The sequence below is a fragment of the Hemiscyllium ocellatum genome, chromosome 20 (genome assembly GCF_020745735.1).
Source record: "Hemiscyllium ocellatum isolate sHemOce1 chromosome 20, sHemOce1.pat.X.cur, whole genome shotgun sequence".
NCBI lineage: Eukaryota > Metazoa > Chordata > Chondrichthyes > Orectolobiformes > Hemiscylliidae > Hemiscyllium > Hemiscyllium ocellatum.
In genome coordinates, this window is record NC_083420.1 from 19,099,541 (window position 1) to 19,121,318 (window position 21,778).

General features: G+C 42.2%; 1 protein-coding gene across 1 annotated transcript in view; it reads left to right on the forward strand.

Moving 5' to 3' along the window:
• pkd1a (polycystic kidney disease 1a) overlaps positions 1 to 21,778 on the forward strand; it is a 188,922-nt gene that overhangs the window by 96,157 nt on the left and 70,987 nt on the right. The window contains exons 15-21 of the mRNA XM_060840959.1: positions 2,257 to 2,393; positions 5,384 to 9,000; positions 14,430 to 14,567; positions 16,408 to 16,551; positions 17,452 to 17,728; positions 19,604 to 19,817; positions 20,729 to 20,888. Of these exons, the coding sequence (XP_060696942.1) occupies positions 2,257 to 2,393; positions 5,384 to 9,000; positions 14,430 to 14,567; positions 16,408 to 16,551; positions 17,452 to 17,728; positions 19,604 to 19,817; positions 20,729 to 20,888 (4,687 nt within the window). The remainder of the gene's footprint in view (positions 1 to 2,256; positions 2,394 to 5,383; positions 9,001 to 14,429; positions 14,568 to 16,407; positions 16,552 to 17,451; positions 17,729 to 19,603; positions 19,818 to 20,728; positions 20,889 to 21,778) is intronic.

Consider the following 21,778-nt stretch of genomic DNA (forward strand, 5'->3'; position numbering starts at 1 on the left):
AGATCACCAGAAGAGGCTAAGGAACTTTTAGACTCGTTTAAATAAATTGTAAGAGACAATTTATGTTGGCTTGCCTCTTCCACACTCCGTGGGGAGAAGTGGATACTTTACTCTACTTTAGTTTTGCTTCTGGGAGCAGGGTTGTTTTCCCTTGCTATTTTATGTTATTATACTTAACTGTAATTTGTTGGAGTTGTAATTTTATAGTTATGTGTGTTTGTACGTGGCATTGATGCTATCAGATATACTCAGGTATGGGTGGGGCGCTCACTGTTAACTCTAGCTCGGTATTATAACTAAATCCTATTAAGGAGCGCCCGGGTCAAGGGTGGGACACTGTTTGGGAGAGGATATGGTGGACCTTTAGAAAGGAAGTAAGCCCCCCTGAGAACAAGGGGGAGGATCTCCATTCAAACATGTTTTTTTTGTTCTTATTGTTTGGAAATAGTTTCCTTTTTATTATACTGTTATGAGTGTATTAGAGAACATTTTCTCTTGTTTGAAGGATGTAAGTGACTCAACTATACACTCTGGATAATTGTGGATTAGATTAGTAGTTAACTGAGTTTCATTGTTTTTCTTTCTTCTTTAGTATCATTCCTTTGAATTTTGATGATTATATATTTAAGATCTATTTTTATATTAATGTTTGTGCTTGAAAGTTCTGTTTATTTTTGTAAATCTGTCAAAATATTAAATTTCTAATAAAAATATCTTTAAAAAAAAACAAAGCATGTGGAATCTTGGGCCTCATAAATAGAGGCATTGAGTACAAAAACAGGGAAGTTAAGTTGAACCTTTTTGAATGATCTGGTTAGGCACCAACTAGATTACTGCACTCAGTTTGGTAACCACAATAGAGATTTACCAGAATGGTTCCAGAGATAGCTGGTTAATTAAAGGTTGGGTTGGCAAGGCTGTGGCTATTCTTCTTGCAGCAGAGGTGATTGAAGGATGATTTAATAGAGCAGCATAAGATTATGCAGACTTTGTTAAAGATAGATGAGGAAAATGGTTTCCTGTTAGCTGATTGTACCAGATCCAGGGGACACAGTTTTAAAAGTTTGAATAAGTCAGAGGCAATGCGAGGAAGAACTTTATATGCATGGAGTGGCAATAACCTGGAGCTGACTAGCCATTTTAAATGTTGGATGCAGAAAAGATGAAAAGGGAATTCAATAGGCACCTTAAGGAAACTAATTTGCAGGGTTGCAGAGACCAGAGATAAGATAATGACTGGATTGCTCTATTGGGAGCAGAAATGGACTTAATGGGCAGAATGTTGATGGATAGGAGCCTGATTTTTTTCTAAGTAATGATTCATTCATGTAGGATTATCCTAAAATATTTGCTGAAATTTTCTTTATCGATACAGTTTACTTTTCTACTTGCGCAGCTGAGGGAGAAGGGATTAGACTTTGCTATGATGCTTGGTTAACAAGGTTTGAATTTACAGTGTAATTTTTTTTGTTCTATTCATTCATGGCATGTGGGTTTACTGATAAGACTAGCATGTGTTACACATTCTGGATTCCTAAAAAGCAGTTAAGTGTCAACGACATTGCTGTGGGTATGGAATCACATGGAGACAGGTAAGAGTTGCAGATTTCCTTTCCTGAATGACATTGAAGGACCAGATGGATTTTTACAACTTTCGCAGTGGTTGGATGGTTGTCTAGTTCCAGATTTAAAAATTTTTAATTCAAATCACATCATATGCCACAGAGTGATCCAGCATTCACCTGGATTTGTGGATTACAAATCCATAACATTACCCCAATGCCATTGCCTTCTTGGTTGTAAAAGATTACAGATGTAGCATAATAGCTAGACTCCTGGACTCAAAGTCCGAATGCTTGGAGCAAGACTTAAAGATAGTTCTAATCCTGCCATATCACCAGGGCAATTTAAATTTAATGAAATAAATAAATCCTGAACAAAAAATGTGCTGTGAATCAGGGTGATCAAGTAATTACCAGATTATAGTAAAATCCTATCTGGTTCACTAATATTCTCCAGGGAGAAAAATCTGCCATCCTTACCCAATGTCATATACATTAGACTCCAGGTTTATAGCAATGCAGATGATGCTTCACGTGACTCTGAAATGAGCTAAGCATTCAGCTGTATTTAAGAAGTTGAGTGTGGGGGTTTGCAATGTAGCTTCTGAAACTTAGAGCACTAGCTGTGCTTGTACATAATGAAACTCACGTCAGGTGTGCAGAATCTGTGCTGAATGTTTCTATTGCTTTGCAGGTGGGGCTTTGGAGATGGGAGCTACGATCAGGTTTATCAGTTCACATGCCCGTATAACCTCAGCCTTTCAGTCCCTCAGCTGACAGCCAAGCAAGCCATGCTGCAACAAAATGTTACCCACATATACCAAAAGCCAGGTAAGATGGTGAACTTGAGACTCCCTGGTGAGTGGTAAGTGCCGAGTGCCTAATGACTTGTTCAAATGCTGCTTCTTGTCAGAATAATGTATGTTTAGCTGTTATCAACATCAGCAGAAAGTAGGAACAGGAATGAGCTATTAGAACCATTGAGCGTCCTCTGCCATTCACTTCCATCATGGTTGGTGTGATAATGACCTGAGTTCCATTTTTGTTCCTCAAAACCCTTGACCCCCCTGTGGGGTCAAAGGATTTAATTGTTGTAGTTAAAAATGGGAAAGTGGTATTTTGTTTCAGAACTCTCAAATTCCATTTTCAGAAGTGAATGACAGTGTGAGGAGAGGGTTGGGAAATCATATGCTCCTTGAATCTGGCAAAAATGTTGTTAGTGATGGTATGATGATTTTGATAGGAGTCCATTCCTGATCACAACTGAGTGATCATCAGACAGTTTCTACAATGGGCAGCTATTCTGGTATATCACCTAGGGCATAGGAAAATTACTTATCTTTCTGCTCTCCAATTTTTAAAGCCACACGTCCCTGTTATTTCATTACTGAGTGCTTTCCTGTATTTTTCTGAACAATCCAGTATTGGGCCACTTAGCTTCTGGTCATTTCTCTAATTGTATTAATTTCTTCCAACACATTATAACTTTCTACATTTGCTACATTACAGCAAGGGCCACACTTGAAAAGTATTTCCGCAGCTGTGCAGTAGTTTAAGATGTCCAGTCTTTATCAAACACGCTATGTATACTGGACACTCTTTGAAACAATTAGTTTAAGTCAGTGATAGTTTAGAAGTGTTTTAGTTAGTCAGTGGCTCAGAGGGACATACAATCTCTTTGGAACATTCTGTATGACACAACAGCACATATTGACAAGCAGACTGCAAACTCCAGATCACAGTGACAAGTTCAAGGTTAAATTGCACCTGTCCCTCTGCAGAATATCATAGAGCGTAGCAAAGGATGTGAACTGACAAGTGGGTGAGGAACAATTAAGAGAGCCCTAAGGCAAGCTTAGTATGACTAGGATCATAACAGACTTGCCAGGTTTAAGAAGCACAGTTTAAAAATTGAATGGTCTCCTGTTTAAGAGTGAGCTGGAGAGAAATTTCTTCTCTCTGAAGGTCATCAGCCTTTGGAATCCACTTCCACAGACAGGGAGTGGACTCTGCATCATTATTGTCAAGATTAGAGTGATGTTGGAAAATCACAGCAGGTCAGGCAGCATCCAAGGAGCAGGAAAAATCGATGTTTCATGCAAAAGCCCTTCATCAGGATACTGCCTAACCTGCTGTGCTTTTCCAGCATCACGCTAATCTCCAGCATCTGCAGTACCCACTTCTGCCTCGGCCTCAACAGGGCACAAATCAGAAACAATCTTTTTGAATGGCACAGCAGTCTTGATAGGACAAATGGTTATATTTTCTTATAATCGGAGACAAGGTGTTTGTTTTAGAAACGTTCAAGAACAAGGGAAGATATTTTAATCGGTCTGTTCAGACATGTTATGACATACATATGGAGCAGATGGGATTTGAACCTAGGCCTACTAGTCCAGAGATAGGGGCACTGCTACTGTTCCACAACAGCACTCTCACAAAGACCAGCTTTAAAGAGCAAATGAACAATGATTGAATTGGTGGAATTGTGTGAGTAAAGATCAAACAGAGATTAGGACTGCCAGGAGTAGAGGGAAATCCTTAGGTTTAAGTGGGTAGGTGAATCAATAGCAGCAAGACAGTCAACTCTGACTGCAGCCCTGGCAAACAGTTTAATTTCAGCATCCCTCATTTTCAGCTTTAGGATGCACTCCAGCAATATTTCTGATTCTAGCCCGACCTGACTCTGTCGTGTGACAGACTCATAAGTGCATCAGAATCTGTCATCCTTCAGAGCCCTCAACAACTGGGCAAACCTGTCTGTGGATAGATGCTATGCCCCATTTCTTTGGACATTCTACCAAATCAAAAAGAAGCAATTGATATAAATACTGAACTCCATTGATTTATATTGGCTGATTTCCTTTATTATTTATCCCTCAGTCAACACTAATTTAAAACAAAATAAGCTATTTGCTCATTACCTCTAGGGGAACTTGCTGGATCCGAAGTGATTGCTCCATTTCAGATACTCCAAAAAGTAAATATATTTTAAGAGTACTTCACTGGCTGTAAAGTCGTGAAGATATGATTTTTGCAAGTTTTTTTTTCAAATAGAAAGTGATGTGGCTATTTTTCACAATTACAAATTGGTCCATCAAAAATCACAGGGTTGCATATCTTTGAAGAATAAAACTGGAATTTGTGTTTGCCATCCACTTCCATTAAATGTGGAATTTTTATTTTTTTTTCTCTTCTTTTAGTGCTTATTTTCCCCAGCACCCATGGTGTGTGTGTGTAGTTTGTGAGACACAGTGAGAGACGCAAAGTGCACAAATCTTTATTCAATATCCACCACCAGAAAAAGTAGGAAAACACCCGAGTGGCCTGTGACAAGCAGTGCCCTTCACATCAAAGGGCAATGCTGTGTGAACAAACAGTGAAGGGGAGGGCAGGGACTAAATCAAAATAGAGTTGGAGGGGGAAATGATGCACTCCACAATGCGGAATTTTTATTCTGCATGTACCCCACCCCTTAATTGAGTGGGTCCATCCAGGAAAACGTTTGCAAGGTGGAAGTGGAGGCGGCTGGGTTTTGTTTGAGAGCCCTTGTAAAGAATTGGCATGCTGGGTTGAACAGCTTCCTTCTGGGCAAAGTTCAGAGGAAGGGTCACTGAACCCTAAAATTTAACTCTCGATTTTTTTCCACGGATGCTACCAGACCTGCTGAATGTTTCCACCCATGTCTGGTTTTGTTCCCGCTGCGCTATCTGGGTTAGTGCTTGCAAGGGGGAAGCAGGGAGCACAGGAGGGGGGGAAGAGAGTCCGTCACTTCAGCCGAGTGTGAAATAAAACCGAGTGTCTTGTCTGCTGCTCCACAGGTGAATACAACCTCACGGTGTCTGTCTCGGATAAGTACGATAACGCCAGCCAGCTGGTTCCGTTGAGTGTCTACAGTTACCTCAGCAACCTATCCATCAACGTGAGCAGCGAGGTCCTGGCCACGGGCAAGCCGGCGGAATTTGAGGCCATTCTGCTGCCGTCCCCCCGCGGGGTGACCTACAGCTGGAGCTTCGGCGACAATTCCACGGAACTCGCCGGCGACCTGCGCCGAGTGACACACACCTTCGGCAGGGCGGACAGGTACAAGGTCACCGTGCAGGCCAGCAACGTGATCAGCATGATCAGCACCCACCGCTGGCTGGAGGTGCTCGACGAGATCTCCGGGCTGCACATCGCCGACAACAGCCCCACCGAGCTGTACGCTCCCACCATCGTGCAGGCCTCGGCCCAGACCGGCAGCCGGCTGCTCTGGGTTTTCGACATGGGGGACGGCAGCGCGCCCACCGCCACCAGCTCCTCGGTCATGAACCACACCTACTCCGAGGTGGGCAACTACACGGTGGCGGTGACCGCCCGCAACGCGGTCAGCGCCGCCAACGCCACCCGGGTGGTGCGAGTCTTCGTGCTGCACGTCAGCAGGGTCCGGCCGGCGGGCTGCGTCCGCCAGCTGCTCGACGTTAACTTCACCGCCTACACGCCGGGCGACTCGGCCGGCTACGTCTTCTTCTGGGACTTCGGCGACGGCTCGCCCAACCAGACGGTGCCGGGCGAGCCGAGCGCCAGCCACAACTACACCAGGAGCGGGGTCTTCCCGCTCTACCTGGTGGTGTCCAGCAGCGTCAACCAGGTCAACTACTACTCCAACGTCTGCGTCCAGCCCGTCATCAGCCACGTGACCATCAGCCCTTCCAGAAGCTTCCTGGCCGCGCGCCACGAGGGCACGTGGCGCGTGGACGTCCGCCCTGACGGCCAGTACACCTACCTGTGGGAGCTCGAGCCGCAACTTCACGGCCGCGAGGCGAACCTGAGCTTCGCCGAGCCCGGTCTGCACTGGGTCAACGTGACCGTCTTCAACAACGTGTCCTGGGGCGACGCCAGCGCCTCGGTGCAGATTCAGGAGGCGCTCACCGTGCTCCAGATCGTCGTGCACGGTGCCCAGTCGCTGGCCGATCTGGTGGTGCGCCGGCCGTACACCTTCCTGGCGGTGAGCGATGGCACCCAGGTCCGCTACAGCTGGGATTTCGGCGATGGCACAAACGGCACCGGCAACAACCTCTCACACTCGTACGCCGCGGCCGGCCCGTTCCGAGTCCGGCTGCTCGCCTCGAACGCCGTCAGCCACCGTCTGAAGGAGGAGCAGGTCACGGTGAAAACGCCGCTGCGGCGGCTGCAGCTCACCGCCAACGCCACGGTGGCTCCGGTAAACCTCTCGGTGGGCTTCGAGGCCAGCCTGCAGGAGGGCGACTTCGCGCGGTATTCCTGGTCTTTCTGCCGCTGCTGCGAGGCGACTGAAGGCTCAGCCAACATCTCGCACGCTTTCACCCACGCTGGCATCTTTAACGTGACGGTGCGAGTGGAGAACGGAGTGAGCTTTGAGCAGGCCAGCATCCAGATCCACGTGCTGGAGGAAATCCGAGGACTGGACATGAGCTTGGGTCACCTGGTGGAGGGCTGCTGCTTGGCCGTCAACCAAACCCTGTGGTTCCAAGCAGCGAGCAGGTTTGGCACTGAGGTCTCCTACAACTGGACTGTTTTGCGGGAGGACGTGGTCCTACTGTCAGCTAACACCACCTCCTCTCAAATATACTTACAGGAAGCGGGCTTCTATGCGATTGTCCTTCATGCCAGCAACCTTCTGGGGACCGTGAGTGTGAACAGGTCAGTCACAGTCCTGGAGCCCGTTGACATTGTTTCAGTGTGGGCCTCACCAGAACCAGTGGCAGTGAACAAATCCACCAGCATCACCCTCATCATGGGCAGTGGCACAGAGGTGACTTACTGTTGGGCACTGGATGGAATTGCCACGGTTTCCACCAACCTCTCTTTTATCAGTTACAGCTTCCAAAGTCCTGGGGTGAAGCGAGTTAATGCCACTGCATCAAACAAGCTCAGCTCTCAGAGTGTAACTCTGCTGATCCGTGTCCAGGAGCCAGTGGCTGATGTGATGATCACTGCAGGTACTTCAGCCAACCAACAGTATGCAGCCACCAACACCACAGTGTTCTTCCAAGGCAGCACGTCCAGTGGATCCAACATCTCTTGGCTCTGGACACTTCCATTCATGGTAGAACAGCACTTTGGCCAGGAAATGAATAAGTCATTCCCTTTACCTGGTGTATACAACATCAGTTTAAATGCCTCAAATGATGTAAGCTGGGAAACAGCTTCGATGAACTTCACAGTTCAAGACAAAATACAAGGACTTCAGCTCGAAGCCTCTAAATGGGCAGTTGCACCAGGCCAAGATGTGATTTTTTCAGTTAAGTTGTCCTCTGGGACAGATCCCAGGTTTTGGTTAAGTGTTGATAATTTTACGATGCTGCTAAACAGCACAAACTGTAGGTACCTTTTTTCACACCTTGGAACATACGAAATAACCTTGAAAGCAGAGAATCAAGTGAGCTGTGAACACACCAGCATTGAGATTCATGTGCAGGAACCTGTTGCAGATTTAAGGCTGGTGAATTGTAATGAACAAGCCATCCCAACAGGTGTAATGAAAAACTTTACTGCTGCAGTCTCCAGTGGCTTTCAGGTTATGTACCAGTGGCACTTTGTGTTAGGAGACTATTCTGATATTATCACTGGGCAAAATGTTTCATATACACCAAAGGTGCAAGGCCGATTAAGCATCTTCCTAAAAGCATTCAACAATGTATCTGGGGAGGACATTACAGCAGGGATCCTGGTACAAAATCAAATTTTAAAAGCTAGGCTTACAGTGATGCCATCCATCACTGCAGTCAATGAAACAGTCCATTTGAGTCTCGCTGTGACACCCAGTTTCAGCCAAGCAACTTTCACGTGGAAGTTTGGAGATGGATCCCAAATTAACTTTGCAAATACATCCGTTGTGTCTCACTCTTATTTGTGTCCTGGAAATTACCTGGTAGAAGTTAATGCATCCAACCTGGTGAGCTTCTATGTTGCACAGGCTACAGTGACTATCTTGTTGTTGAAATGTGATCCACCCAAGGTCAGCATGATCCTCAGTGAGACTATGCAGCGATCTCAAAGAAATTACTTGGAGGCAGACATTGACCTCAGAGGATGTACAGAGTATCAGGTAGAATATTTGTGGGAGATTTACAAGACCTCCAGGTGCCTGACTCTGCAAGAAGTGAAACAAGTTCAACTTCCAAATGTAGACTTGAAAAGACCTCGACTGCTTCTGCCCAACCTCGTGTTGGATATTGGAAGATATTGCATTGTATTTACTATTTCCTTTAAGGGTACCTCATATGTGAAGATCACACATTCCAGCATAATGGTCATTCCCAGTGCACTTGTCCCAATAATAGAAGGAGGAACATACAGGTCATGGTCCACAAAGCAGGATCTTGTGATGGATGGTACTAAGTCTTACGATCCTGACCAGCCGGCTGACAGTCAAACACCTCTGAACTATGAGTGGTTGTGTACATATTCATGTCTGGTAAGATTCTGTTGCAAATTCAAATGACCTCATCTTTGAGCCAAATGTCACATAACTTTTTGTTGCAGGATAAAACCTGGACCAAAGCAGTGTTTTATTTATCACTAATTTTAATCCCATGCTCGCAGATTTGCTACATTGAAGCAGAAGCTGGAAAAGAATTTTAGACTGAACACGGAATTCTAGAAGAGTCTCCTGTGAAGCATAAAAGCTGAAAGGCCTGTTGGCTATCCTGTATATTTTAGTTTAATGTATACCTATTTACACTTGGGGGTCAGTTCCACTTCTGTTACACGAGAGACCGTGCATGTACATATTTTTTAAGGAATGATCAGAACTAAAGACAATACTACAAATGGCAACTGCAGTATAGCCTCAGGAGGTTTGTCATTTGTCTTAACCTCCCGCTTGGATTTCCAGCTGCCTTGTCACATTGTTTTGTCATTGAATTTGATGAGACAGTTATCCAGGGTCTCTTTCTCAGTTTGTCTATCAATTCATTCACTGTATAATTCACTTTCCACTGTTGTATCGATGTTCAGTTTCATCTGCCACCTGGTCTGGACATCAAAGTCATTCGGTAAATCACTTAACGCTACCCCAGTCTTTGTATTCTCCCCATTTTTATGCTATTAGCCAATCTGACAAACTCACTGAAAAGGGAAGTGCTTTCAAAATGCAAAAGATTAATAGAAACTACATATTTTTAGCAGATGTAAATACATCCCTTTAATGTTTAATTATTGATGGCTTGCCTTTTGTAGGCTGCATAAATTATTGTCATTTATGCAAAATTAATCCCCTGAAGTTTGATCGCAACTCATAGAAGCAGTTAATGTAGCTTTTGGCTTGGGATAAATAAAGTTCAAGTATCCAGATGTGTGGGTAAATGCATTTTTACCTCCAATCTGTAAGAAATTCAAGAAACCTGTCACATGAACTTGATAAATGTATTTTTGTGGCGGAGTCCCTTTGTTTTTCTATATCACGAGTTTTAATTTTGAGAAATGGAGCTTTGCTAGCTAAAGTTAGATTCTCCAAGGCGATCTATCCATTTAGCCCATGGCTAATGAACATCCCTGTAATATGCATTCTCTTAATATCTGTTAGTCTAATATGATTGAGAGAGATACGTTTTTGTTCAATTTCAAAAGTTGCCAAAAGTTTTGTTAAAATGTATTCACAGGGTGTGGGAGTTGCTGTCAAGGCCAACATTTTATTGCCCATTGTATTTGCCCTGTGAGTGGCCTTGAATCCTTATAATCCACGTAGTGTCATGCATCCACATACTGTAATGAAGTTTCAGGATTTTAGCCTAGTGATGTTGGGGAATTGACGATATGTGTCCCCATTAGGATGCTGTGTATCATGAGGGGAGTTGGGACGTGGTGATATTTCCTTGCACATGCTACCTTCTAGGGCATGGCAGTCATTGCCTTGGGACAGGCAATTGATGAAGAAAGTATATCTTAAGTTATTCCCGTTCCTTCTGAGAAAGATTGGAGACACCATGGTATTATTGAAATAAGTTCTATGTCATGGTCTTGATTCAGGACAGACATTGCTGAAAGGATTACTGAAAAATTGCATTTCTTATTTTTAGATGGACAAGATGTGGGTAATGCTCTTTTTAGTTACAGTAATATCTGCAGTGTTATCCCATCCTTCAGCCGTCTCTTACTTAGGTGCACTTTTCATACTATAGACCTCAAACCCATCAAAACATTTTTCATTCATTGAAGGTTCACTACAAATCTTTGTGTCCTTCCCACTTTCAATCAATATTATGGATCTCAATGTTGATTGTTTTGTAAAAGTCTGCACTTATTTTTCATAAAGTGGATTTTAATCTGATTAAGCATACTCCAAGCTTGTTAATAAAAATACGAAGTACATTTTCAGAAAAAATGCATCCAAACTAAGTAATGCAATAGAGTTATATGGCATTACGATGGCTGTACTCCCCACTATGTATGTACCAACAGTGAAAATTGCTAGGCTAACATCACTACATCACCACCCCAACTTCACTAGGCTAAAATCCTATCATTACAGTATGGGCGTGCACGACACTACATGGACTGTAAGGATTCATGGCCGTTCACAGGGCAAATACAATGGGCAATAAAATGTTGGCCACAGTACACGTGACAATAAATTCAATTCATTTCAATACAATTCAACCAACAAACATCAAAGTGCACTGATCTTATTTACCTGCACATGGTCCATAGCCTACTCTGCTGTGGCATTTTAAATGCTCATCCAGATGTTTCTGAATTTTTTTTCCAGAGTACCTAGTGCCACCACACTCTCAGATAGCACATCCCAGATTTTTTAACCATCTGCTGGGTGAAAATAAGATTTTCTCAGATTTCCTCTAAATCACCACCTTAAACTTTTGCTGTCTGGTCTTTGGCAGATGTGTCCATGTTGCAAGCTGTCCACATATTGGATTTTCCTTTCTTTCCCTGATCATGATATTGCTACTGTTTGACCAAAGGCGGTAATACAAATTCCTATTCAGAACAACAGCAGCACCACAAGCTTACTGAGGGTGAAAGGATACATTTTGGCCTGTTGAAAAAGGGTTCATTTATTGAAAAAAACATTTGAACAGAGCCTCAGACATCACCTCTATCTATAATTTAATATTTAAATCATGAATACTGATGAGTCACACAGCAAGCTATACAATAATAATTTGCATTTATAAAGCACTTTTAACACAGCAAATTTAACAAAGCACTATACAAGAGTGATTATTGAGTAAAATAGGATACCAACACCGTTGATGAGATATAGAGAAAAGGATTTACATCTTTGTTGGATAGATAATTTGAAGGAATGACTTAAAGGAGGAGAAGTGACTGAGGTGGATATGTATAATGAAAGAATAGGGCTCAGGCAATCTGAAACACTGCTAACAAAGAACAAAAAAAATTACAGCACAGGAACAGGCCCTTTGGCCCTCCAAGCCTGCGCCGATCCAGATCCTCCATCTAAACCTGTCGCCTATTTTCTAAGGATCTGTATCCCTCTACTTCCTACCCTTTCATGTGTCTACCTAGATACATCTTAAATGACGTGATCGTGCCTGCTGTACCATCTCTGCTGGCAACACGCTCCAGGCACCCACCACCCTCTGTGTAAAGAACTTTCCATGCATATCTCACTTAAACTGTTCCCCTCTCACCTTGAACTCCTGTCCCCAAGAAATTGAGTCCCACCTCTGGGAAAAAAACTTATTGCTATCCACCCTGTCTAGGAAAAAGTGAGGTCTGCAGATGGTGGAGATCAGAGCTGAAAATGTGTTGCTGGTTAAAGCGCAGCAGGTCAGGCAGCATCCAAGGAACAGGAAATTCGACGTTTCGGGCATAAGCCCTTCATCAGCCCTTTCCTGACGACTAGAACTGTACACAGTATTCCAAATGTGGCCAAAACAATGTCCTATACAACTGTAACATGATCTGCACTCAATACCGTGTCCTATGAGGGAAAGCATGTCATATGCCTTCTCGACCACTCTGTCGACCTGCGTTGCCACCTTCAGGGTACAATGGACCAGAACACCCAGATCTCTCTGTACATCAATTTTCCAGGGTTTTTTCATTTACTGTATAACTTGCTCTTGAATTGGATCTTCCAAAATGCATCATTTTGTACTTGCCTGGGTTGAACTCCCTCTGCCATTTCTCCTCTCAACTCTTCAATCTATATATTTATCTTGCTGTATTCCCTGACAGTCCCCTTCACTGTCTGCTACATTACCAATCTTCGTGTCATTTGCAAACTTGCTAATCAGACCACCTATACCTTCCTCCAGATCATTTATGTGTATCACAAACAACAATGATTCCAGCATGGATTCCTGTGGAACCAATAGGAGTTTGATGAAAATCAGCAAATGCAAAAGGCCAGAATTGAAGGAAGACAGTTTTTCTTTGTCAGTCATTTATATAAATGATTTGGATGAGAATATAGAAGGTATGGTTAGTAAGTTTGTGGATGATACCAAAATTGGTGGCATTGTAGACAGTGAAGAAGGTTTTCTAAGATTACCAAGGGATCTTGATCAATGGATCAAGGGTTGAAAAATGGCAAATGAAGTTCAATCTGGATAAATACAACAAACAAGGGTAGGGCTTATACAATTAATGGTAAGTCCTTGGGTAGTGTTTTAGAACAGAGGGATCCAGGAGTTCGGGTTGATAATTCCTTGAAGTTTGCCTCACACATAGACAGGGTGGTTAAAAAGGTGTTTGGCATACTTTCCTTCATTGCTTAGTCCTTTGAGCATCAAAGTTGGAAAGTCACGTTGAGATTGTAGAAGATATTGGTGAGTCCTCTTCTAGAATATTGTGTGCAATTCTGCTTATCCAGTTACAGGAAGGTATTATTAAGCTGGAGAGAGTTCAGAAGAGATTTACTCAGATGTTGCCAGATTTGAAAGGCTTAAGTTATAAAGATAGGCTGGGAGTGTAGGAGGTTAAGAGGCGACCTCCTACAATGAGGAAGTTAGATAGAGTTAATGGTAGTTGGCTTTTCTCTAGGATGGGGGATTTCAAGACTAGGACACATTTTTAAGGTGACAGGAGAGCAATTTGAAACAGACATGAAGGGCAAATGTGGGTGGTTCGCGTGTGGAATAAATCTCCTGAGGAAGTGGTGGATGTGGATATGATTATGTTTAAAATACGTTTGGATAAGTGCAAGAATAGGAAAGCTTTGGAGGGATATGGGCCAGGGGCAGGCAGGTGGGACTAGTTTAGTGTGGGATTATGTTTGGCATGGACTGGTTGGACCGAATGGTCTGTTTTCATGCTGTATGACTTCATGACTCTAACTGGAGGGCTGTAGAGCTGGGAGAGGTTACAGATAGGAGGAGAGGTGAAGAGATTGAGGGATGAGGATTTTGAAGTGGACCATTGCCAAATTGAGAGCCACTGCTATGACCACCATGCATTATGCTGATATTCAAGTAACTTAGTCCGCATTCATAATATAAACATTAAAACAGTGACCATATTGAATGAGTTAAAATCTTTTGTTATAGTAGGGACCTGGCACTGGAATATTAGGCTTCAGTACAAATGATGCCTGTCATGGGAGCTTTCATTGTTATCTTATGGTGACATATCATTATAGATTTTGAAAAGATGACCAGAAATCTAGCATCTTGTTCTGTGGCATTCAACTTGAAAAAGTGTTAGTTTAAGTACAAGAAGAAATAACAAATGTGTATGTATGTAGTACCTTTCATGATTTCAGAATGTCATTAGGTGCTTTACAATCAATGAAGCATGTTTGAAGCATAGTCACTGCAGTAATGGAGGAGACCCGCATTGTTGTAATGCTATTACTTGTAGGAGGGAATTAGGAAGGACAAATGGCTGAGAGTAATCACTGTCCTGTTCTTTTGTCTTCAGGAACTTTCTGGCTGCTATATATCTGGCAAGGGAAGTGTCTTCTCTATTTTTAGAGAAGAACTGAAACGGAATACAACCTACACGTGCAGTCTGAGAGTCAGTAAACCTGGCCGGGAATCCCAGTCAGTCAAACAATATGTAAGTAAAAGTGCTATAGAAAGCCGTATTTGTCGTTGCAAAGTGTTTTCTCGCAATGTTATGCAGTTGATTAATTTGTTACTTCAGTGATTAAGTTGTCAAACGCTCTAATGAATTTGCTCATTTAGTAATGATCACCAAAACAGGTTGGCTTGATAAAAAAAATTGATTTATTCACAAGTGCTTTGCCTTTTTATCTGCTAGCATTTCATCTTGAGATGTTTCTCTTGCCATTGTTTGTCAGTGGTGAGTTGCTGTTGTCTTTTCGCTCTCAGGGGTGGAATGGGGAGGTAGGTCCTAAGACTCCCTCAGCTGTAACAAGTCTTGGACCTATGCTGTTGACATTATTCTGAACAACGCATTTACTATCTAGCCAACTGAGCTAACCAAATAGTCTGAGCAATAACCCTGATAGAAATTTCGAAAAAAAGGAGGATTTGAATTTATGTAATGCTTTTCGCAACCTCAGAACATCTGAAACTACTTTTGAAGTGTGGTTACTGTTGTAATGTATGAAAAGTGGTGGGTATTTAGTGCAGGTCCACATCCTCCAAATAACAGTATGATAAAGACCAGGTAATCTGCTACAATATTAGTTGAAAGACCAGTGTTGGCAGCACTGACTAAACTATTAGTATGCCTCAATAATAAATGAAACTATTGTTTAGAAAGTTAAAAAAAATACAATTTGCCAGGATTGTGAGAAGAAATCACTGAAGGAGGTGCAAAGGAGATTTAGCAGGATGTTTCCAGGGCTGCAGAGATTAGCTGTGAAGATAGATGGGGTTTGTTTTCCTTGGAGCGCAGGAGAGTGAGAGAGGCCTTGGTTGAAATGTGTAAAATGACGAGGGGAGTAGATAGGGTAACCAGGAAGGAACCTTTCCCCTGGTGATAGAATCATTGACCGAAGGGCATAGATTTAAGGTTAGGCACTGGAGGTTTTGAGGGGATATAAGGAGAAATGTTTTCATCTAGTGGTTGATGTGAATTTGGAACTTACTTTTCTATAGGGGTGATAGAGGCAGAAACCCTCATAATGTTTAAGAAGTATGTGTGAGCATAGCATACAAGGCTATGAGCCCAGTGCTGGATTAGAATAGTTAGGTGCTTGGTTTTGACTGGCGCAGACTTGATGGGTTGGAGGGCTGTGCTGTTTGACTCTAGGATTGTATGACTAATTCCCAGTTGTCTTGAAAACAATGCTAGGAGTCTTTTGCAACCATATGAGAGGACAGATGTCAGCACTTCAGTGCAGCAGGCTCTGAATATTGCCCTGAAGCATCAGCCCTGGATTATGTGTTAAAATCTCTGGAATTAGAACTCAAACACTGCCTCCTACCCGAGAGAGAAGGATATTCTTATTTTAGAGATGTCTTATGATGCAGTAGTAGTATCCATGCTTATGGATTAGAAGGTCTAGAAAATATGCTGTAGCATGTGGCTGACACTTGCATATCTGCTGGTACTTAAATATGTAGCAACATCGATTACAACAGGACCAGAGATGGCCATTTGGCCCATTAAACATAAAGTTGTCATAGTTCCAGAGGGAGATGACTGGTGGTGTAACATGAGGGTCACTGTGCCTCAGGTGGGGAGGGAGAGGTTGAGAAGGAGAGTCCTTCATTGTAACCTCCACTGGTGTGGGAATTGAACTCACATTGTTGGTGTCATTCTGAATTACAAAACAGCCATCGAGCCAACTGAGCAAACCGACCTCTCATTTTTCTTTGTCAAAGCCATTCATTTTCATCAATTCTATTAAAATTTCTCTTAAGCAAAGTGAACAACTGTAGCTTCTCTACGCGATTAACTGCTTTTTAAAAATTCATCCTGACAGATTTCGGTGAAGGGAGGCAGCTCACCACTGGTGTCACTGGAGTGTGTCTCCTGTAAAGCGCAGGAGGTCTATGGAGTGAGCAAAAGCTCTTATATTTCCTTATCTGGAAGTTGCAGCAACTGTGAAAGCAGTCCTCAATATGTGGTAAGAGCAAACGTGTGTGCTGCTTCTAACTTAGTACAGAAATACTGGGGTGTAGTTAACAATCACTTTGTGCTTTCAGTGAATTACCTATTTCACAGTGAATCGATTATTTTAGTTGGTCAAGTTAGATGCAGGGAAATAGAATACATTCTAGCCCTCAAGTCCACCTCAATCGATCTCTCTTGTTCCATTTCCTAAATGTCTAATAGAGAACATCAACTGTTATCGTTTTTGGCTGAATTATTGTCCATGTGGAAGCAATTCACAAGGTAGGAACCAGTAGGATGCTTTCAGGTAGAACTTCATCTTTTGAAGAGTCCAGAAATATGTCCACCTGTACAATCCAGGTCTTCACAAACGGATTCCAATTTGGAAGAGTTTATTGCAGCTGCTTCAAATGGTAGATCTGTTTTCAAGGAAAGCATGTTCAAGGAAGAATACAAGATCATTGGAATGAGTTGGGTCAGTCCAGCTTCACACAGGCAGAAAATGCCAAATGGTTCAATGCTAATGGCTTCCATTGAGGCCACCATGATCCCAATTCTGCACTTAAAAGGAATTTCATGTGACAGTTCCCTCCAGCAACATAATCACCAGAAGCTGCTAACAACAGTTGCCTACCAAACAAGCACATCAAGAAAATCTCAAATACTAGTAAAGGCATAAAGCAAAGTAAGGTCAGAAAGATCATTCATCTCTGAATCTGACCATGCATTGGACTCCTAGATACAATTTTTCAGAAGCTGTCCAATCCTTACCACTTACATCACCCACTTATTATTGCAAACAGTAATTGGATCATTTGTTATCACTGTTAGAATTTCAGCATCCCCAGGCAAATCACCATTCAGAAGTGTCTTTCACGTGATCTTTAATCTGACTGTTTCCTTATCCTAACAGTGGAAAGTAGAAAACTCCAAGAAGCAGTTGCTCACCCTAGACAATGCCACCACTTCTACTGGGAGCACTGGAATGAACCTAGTCATGAGACACGGGGTTCTGGAGGATGGAGATGGGTACACATTTAGCCTGAATGTCACTGATCCTTTGATGGAAAACGTGGGGTTTGCATCTATATATATCCCACCGATTCACCTTCCTTCTGGAGGTGACTGTGTGATTTTTCCAACAGAAAACATCTGTGCTTTGACTACCAGCGTCACCTTTACATGTACAGGTAAGTCCCAGGCTGAGCAAATTTAAGAGGTAATTAATTTCTTTATCAGGACTTGGGTAGCAATGTCCCCAGTATTTCTCAATTGCCTTGGTTACTTCTATAACAGTTCAAAGGTGTTTCATATTTTTCAGCGACATCTCAAAGTACTTCATGTAAATGTCTCTTGTGATGCGCCAATGAGCTTTACAAAGCAAGGTTCCATGAATGGCATATGGACAAAGGATTAGTTAATCACAACCTCTTCTTTTTGCCGTAGGCCAGAGCCTTGGCTTAATGTCCACAAATGCTGCACTTCCTTGGTACTATTCTCAGCTTATGGATTCAATACAATTAATGGTAAAGCCCTGGATATGAGACCTTGGGTTTCAGGTCATAAACCTTGAGATTTGCATTGGAGGTAGACAGGGTGGTTAAGAAAACATTGAGCATGCTGGCCTTGATTGCTCAGACCTTTGAGTATAGAAGTTGGGACAGACCTTTGAGTAAAGAAGTTGGGACAGACCTTTGAGTATAGAAGTTGAAGTTATACAGAACATTGGTGAGGCCTCTTCTGGAGTACTGTGCAGTTCTAGTCACCCTGTTATAGAAGGATAATAAACTGGAGAAGGTTCGGAAAAGATTTACCAGGACATTAACTGGAATGGAAGGTTTGAGTTCTAAAAATAGGCTGGAACTTATTTCACTGGAGTGAGAGAGATTGATGGGTGACCTTGTAGAGGTTTATAAAATCATGAGGGGCATAGATAAGGTGAACAATGAGGTGAGGGATTTCAAAACAAAGGAGCATATTTTTAAGGTGAGAGCAGAAAGATTTAAAAAGGACATGAGGGGCAACCACTCTACACAGAGTGGTTAGTGTATGGAATGAACTGCCAGAAGATGTGGTGGATTCAGGTACAGTTAACGTTTAAATGATTTTTGGATAAGTGTATGAGTAGGAAAGGTTTGGAGGGATATGGGCTAAATGCAGGCAGATGGGACAAGTTTCGGTGGGTACATAGTCATTGTGGACTAGTTGGGTCGAAGGTTCCGATTCGTGTTGTGTAACCCATAACCGTCTTTGGACCAAGGGAGTTAGTGTCGTGCAAGTCAGCCCAGAGAGTGGATAAGATAAAAGTTGATGCCTCCAGAAAGGGTCTGGTAACATTTCTCGTGAACCCTGATATTTCAAGGGCCATTGTAGCAGCATAGACTGGAATTTCACATTGTAACCATGTGGAATTTCCAATGCAGCAGACCCAGAGGAATTCTGCAGGAAATTGAAACTTCTATAAGGGTAATTCCCCTCTGTCTGGAACCCTCTGACAAAGATCCTTACATCTGGAAACTTTGGAAAGTCTTGGCTCATTAATATTAATAGTAATTCAGGAGATGAAAAATATTTTAAAAACCATTCTAGCTGTAGGTTAAACTGTAAACGGACCCACTGACCAGTTCAATTACGCCTACCCTGACACCCCTACCCCTCCCAAAAGTCCAACCTTGCTGGTGTACCCTCACTCCTCTCCATCATGACCCAACAAACCCTCCTAACTTCTGGACCTGTCATCCATCATACCTGATAATGGTTTGGTTCTGTCAGCGTAGAACCTTATCTCTAGATCCAACTTCTTACTGTCTGAGTTGGTGGGCAAGTTGAAAAGTCTCCCACTATTTTACAATTGAATTGGTCTCAATAGTACAGACTCGTATAAGTATTGCCTGTCTACAAAACAAAGATTGAGTTTCGGATATTAAGGCATACATCTAATATTAAGCGACTCATCAGTTTTTTTCTTTGAGCTGATTTTTATCCATGTTTACAAACCAGCCCCAACATGAGATTTACACAGGTTTTAAAGATTACTTTCAGTGATCTAGCTTTATGTTTTGTAGGTTGGGAGACTACTGGGATTCCTCTCGTGTATAGCTTCATCCTTACTCGCTGTGGTGTTGGAGGAACTCACTGTGATGAGTTCTATGTGTATAAAGGCAGCAGATCTGAGTACAGTGCAGTCCTTCCCCCTGGCTTTAGCTCAAATCAATTCATTGCTTACATTGCTGTCACTGTTCAGAACCAGCAGGGAGCCTCTGTAATAGCTCTGAACCGGTAAGTAGGTGGTAGTATCTATATTTTCATTGGACTTAATTGTTTTTGAATAAGAGTGTGTCATAATTATTTGCAATGAATGATGTTGAATTGAAGTATGTTATCCAAAAATCCCAAGTGCTTCAATACAATATAATGTAATAAAATTATATGACTTTGTATCATAAAAATGAGAGAGCATTTCTATTTAAGCTACTTTCTTTACACATAGTTTGCATTAGTTTCAAATTTAAATTTAAGGCTAAACCTCAGTGATGTTCCAAGTTAAAGTTTATTTTGTAATCATCATACTGAATCAAGTTGTCACTGGAGTTTTGATTAGTTGATGTCTCTTGTCTTGAGGTTTTGTTACTACTTTTCGAATAGTGGGAGAGATTAACATAGGGGTCCCATTGCCAGGAAAAGCTGCGAGAGGTAGGGAGTTGAACTTAAAATATAGCTGAGTATTGCTTTGGAAAAACAATAGGATAGCATTAGCGCAAATTAGATCAAATGAGCAGAAGAGTATTTTTCACCCATACAATGTTATAATCAGATGACATCCTACTAATTTGTGGACAAACAGAAATTACTATGAAAGCTCAGTTCTGAGGAAGGGTCACTTGACCCAAAACGTTCACTCTGATTTCTCTCCATAGATGCTGCCAGACCTGCTGAGCTTTTCCAGCAATTTCTAGTTTTGTACAGCATCCGCAGCTCTTTTGGTTTAGATTCTAATTTGGAGGATTTGAGCCTGGCATTAATATCTTCAAATTTAGGGCTCTGTTCTGCCATTCAAGAGTAAGTAGTTGGAAAGAGTGGACAATGGAGCTGACTGAGCATGATTGTTGATAGTATTTCCAGTAAGCTTTTTCTGCTTCCAAGTTTGCATGACAAGGTATTTAATCCACTGTTGCCATTGGTATCTGCAGGTCCGTGGTTATTAATATAACAAATACTCCTGAAGGGTTCCAAAGTTTCACTGACTGGATGAAGCTCGAGACTGAGACTAAACTGCAGGAGCTGTTGAAACAAGGTGATCCACAGCCTACTGTGGAGTATGCCCTTGCCCTGGTCACAGTGCTCAATGAGGTAGGGTACTGCTCACTAATTTCTTCCACTATCTTATTATTGCCTTTGATGGCCTTGCCTTCAGCTACCTAGCCACTTAATTTACAATCAAATACCTAAATCTCTCCTCTTAAAACTACCCTCTTTGGGTCACTGTTCCTGATGCTGCCATCTCTGGAGATTTTTGACTATTCTCCTCTGTGATGCCTTAGGGCATTCACAACCTTAACAGGACAAGATATATACAAGCTTGTATTGCTAAATTAAGTGAGAAGTATCAGTAGCATAAGCAATGTCTGAGGCTTTTGCACCATCTCATAAAGAGCATGAAACTTAATAAATGACACAGCAATGTTTATCAAATATATTTCTGGTAATTTCCAGAGTTGAGACATGTATCAGAAGAGGTATCAGCTGCCCTCTTCCTACACTAGGCATTCACATGGGCTTGACAAGTAAGGCCAAGAGTTAGTATGATATTATGTGCCATTTTTATTATGAGACCTGTGCTGCCTCCTTCAAAGCGAGCTAATAGCTATCAGTCAGGTTCCAGAACACAACACAAGAGTGTCCCAAATCTATTTGCCACCAGCCTCACAACCATTTCCTAATCTCATACTAGCAGGAAGTCCTTCCTGCTAGTAACTTGAGTGGGAAACCATGTAGATCTTATATATTTACTTTAAGTTATTAATGGGAAGAATTCACTCCCATCATATCAAATCAGAATAATTTGTAAAAACCTTTGCCAAAATTATTTTGATACAAGTTTTAGTTATATGGCACCTTTAACAGATTCCCCCAAGAAACTTCATAGAAGTGTTATGTGACGTGCTTTGACACCAAACCACATAAGGACATATTAGGACAGATGACTAAAAGCTTGGTCAGAGAGGTGGGTTTCAGGATGT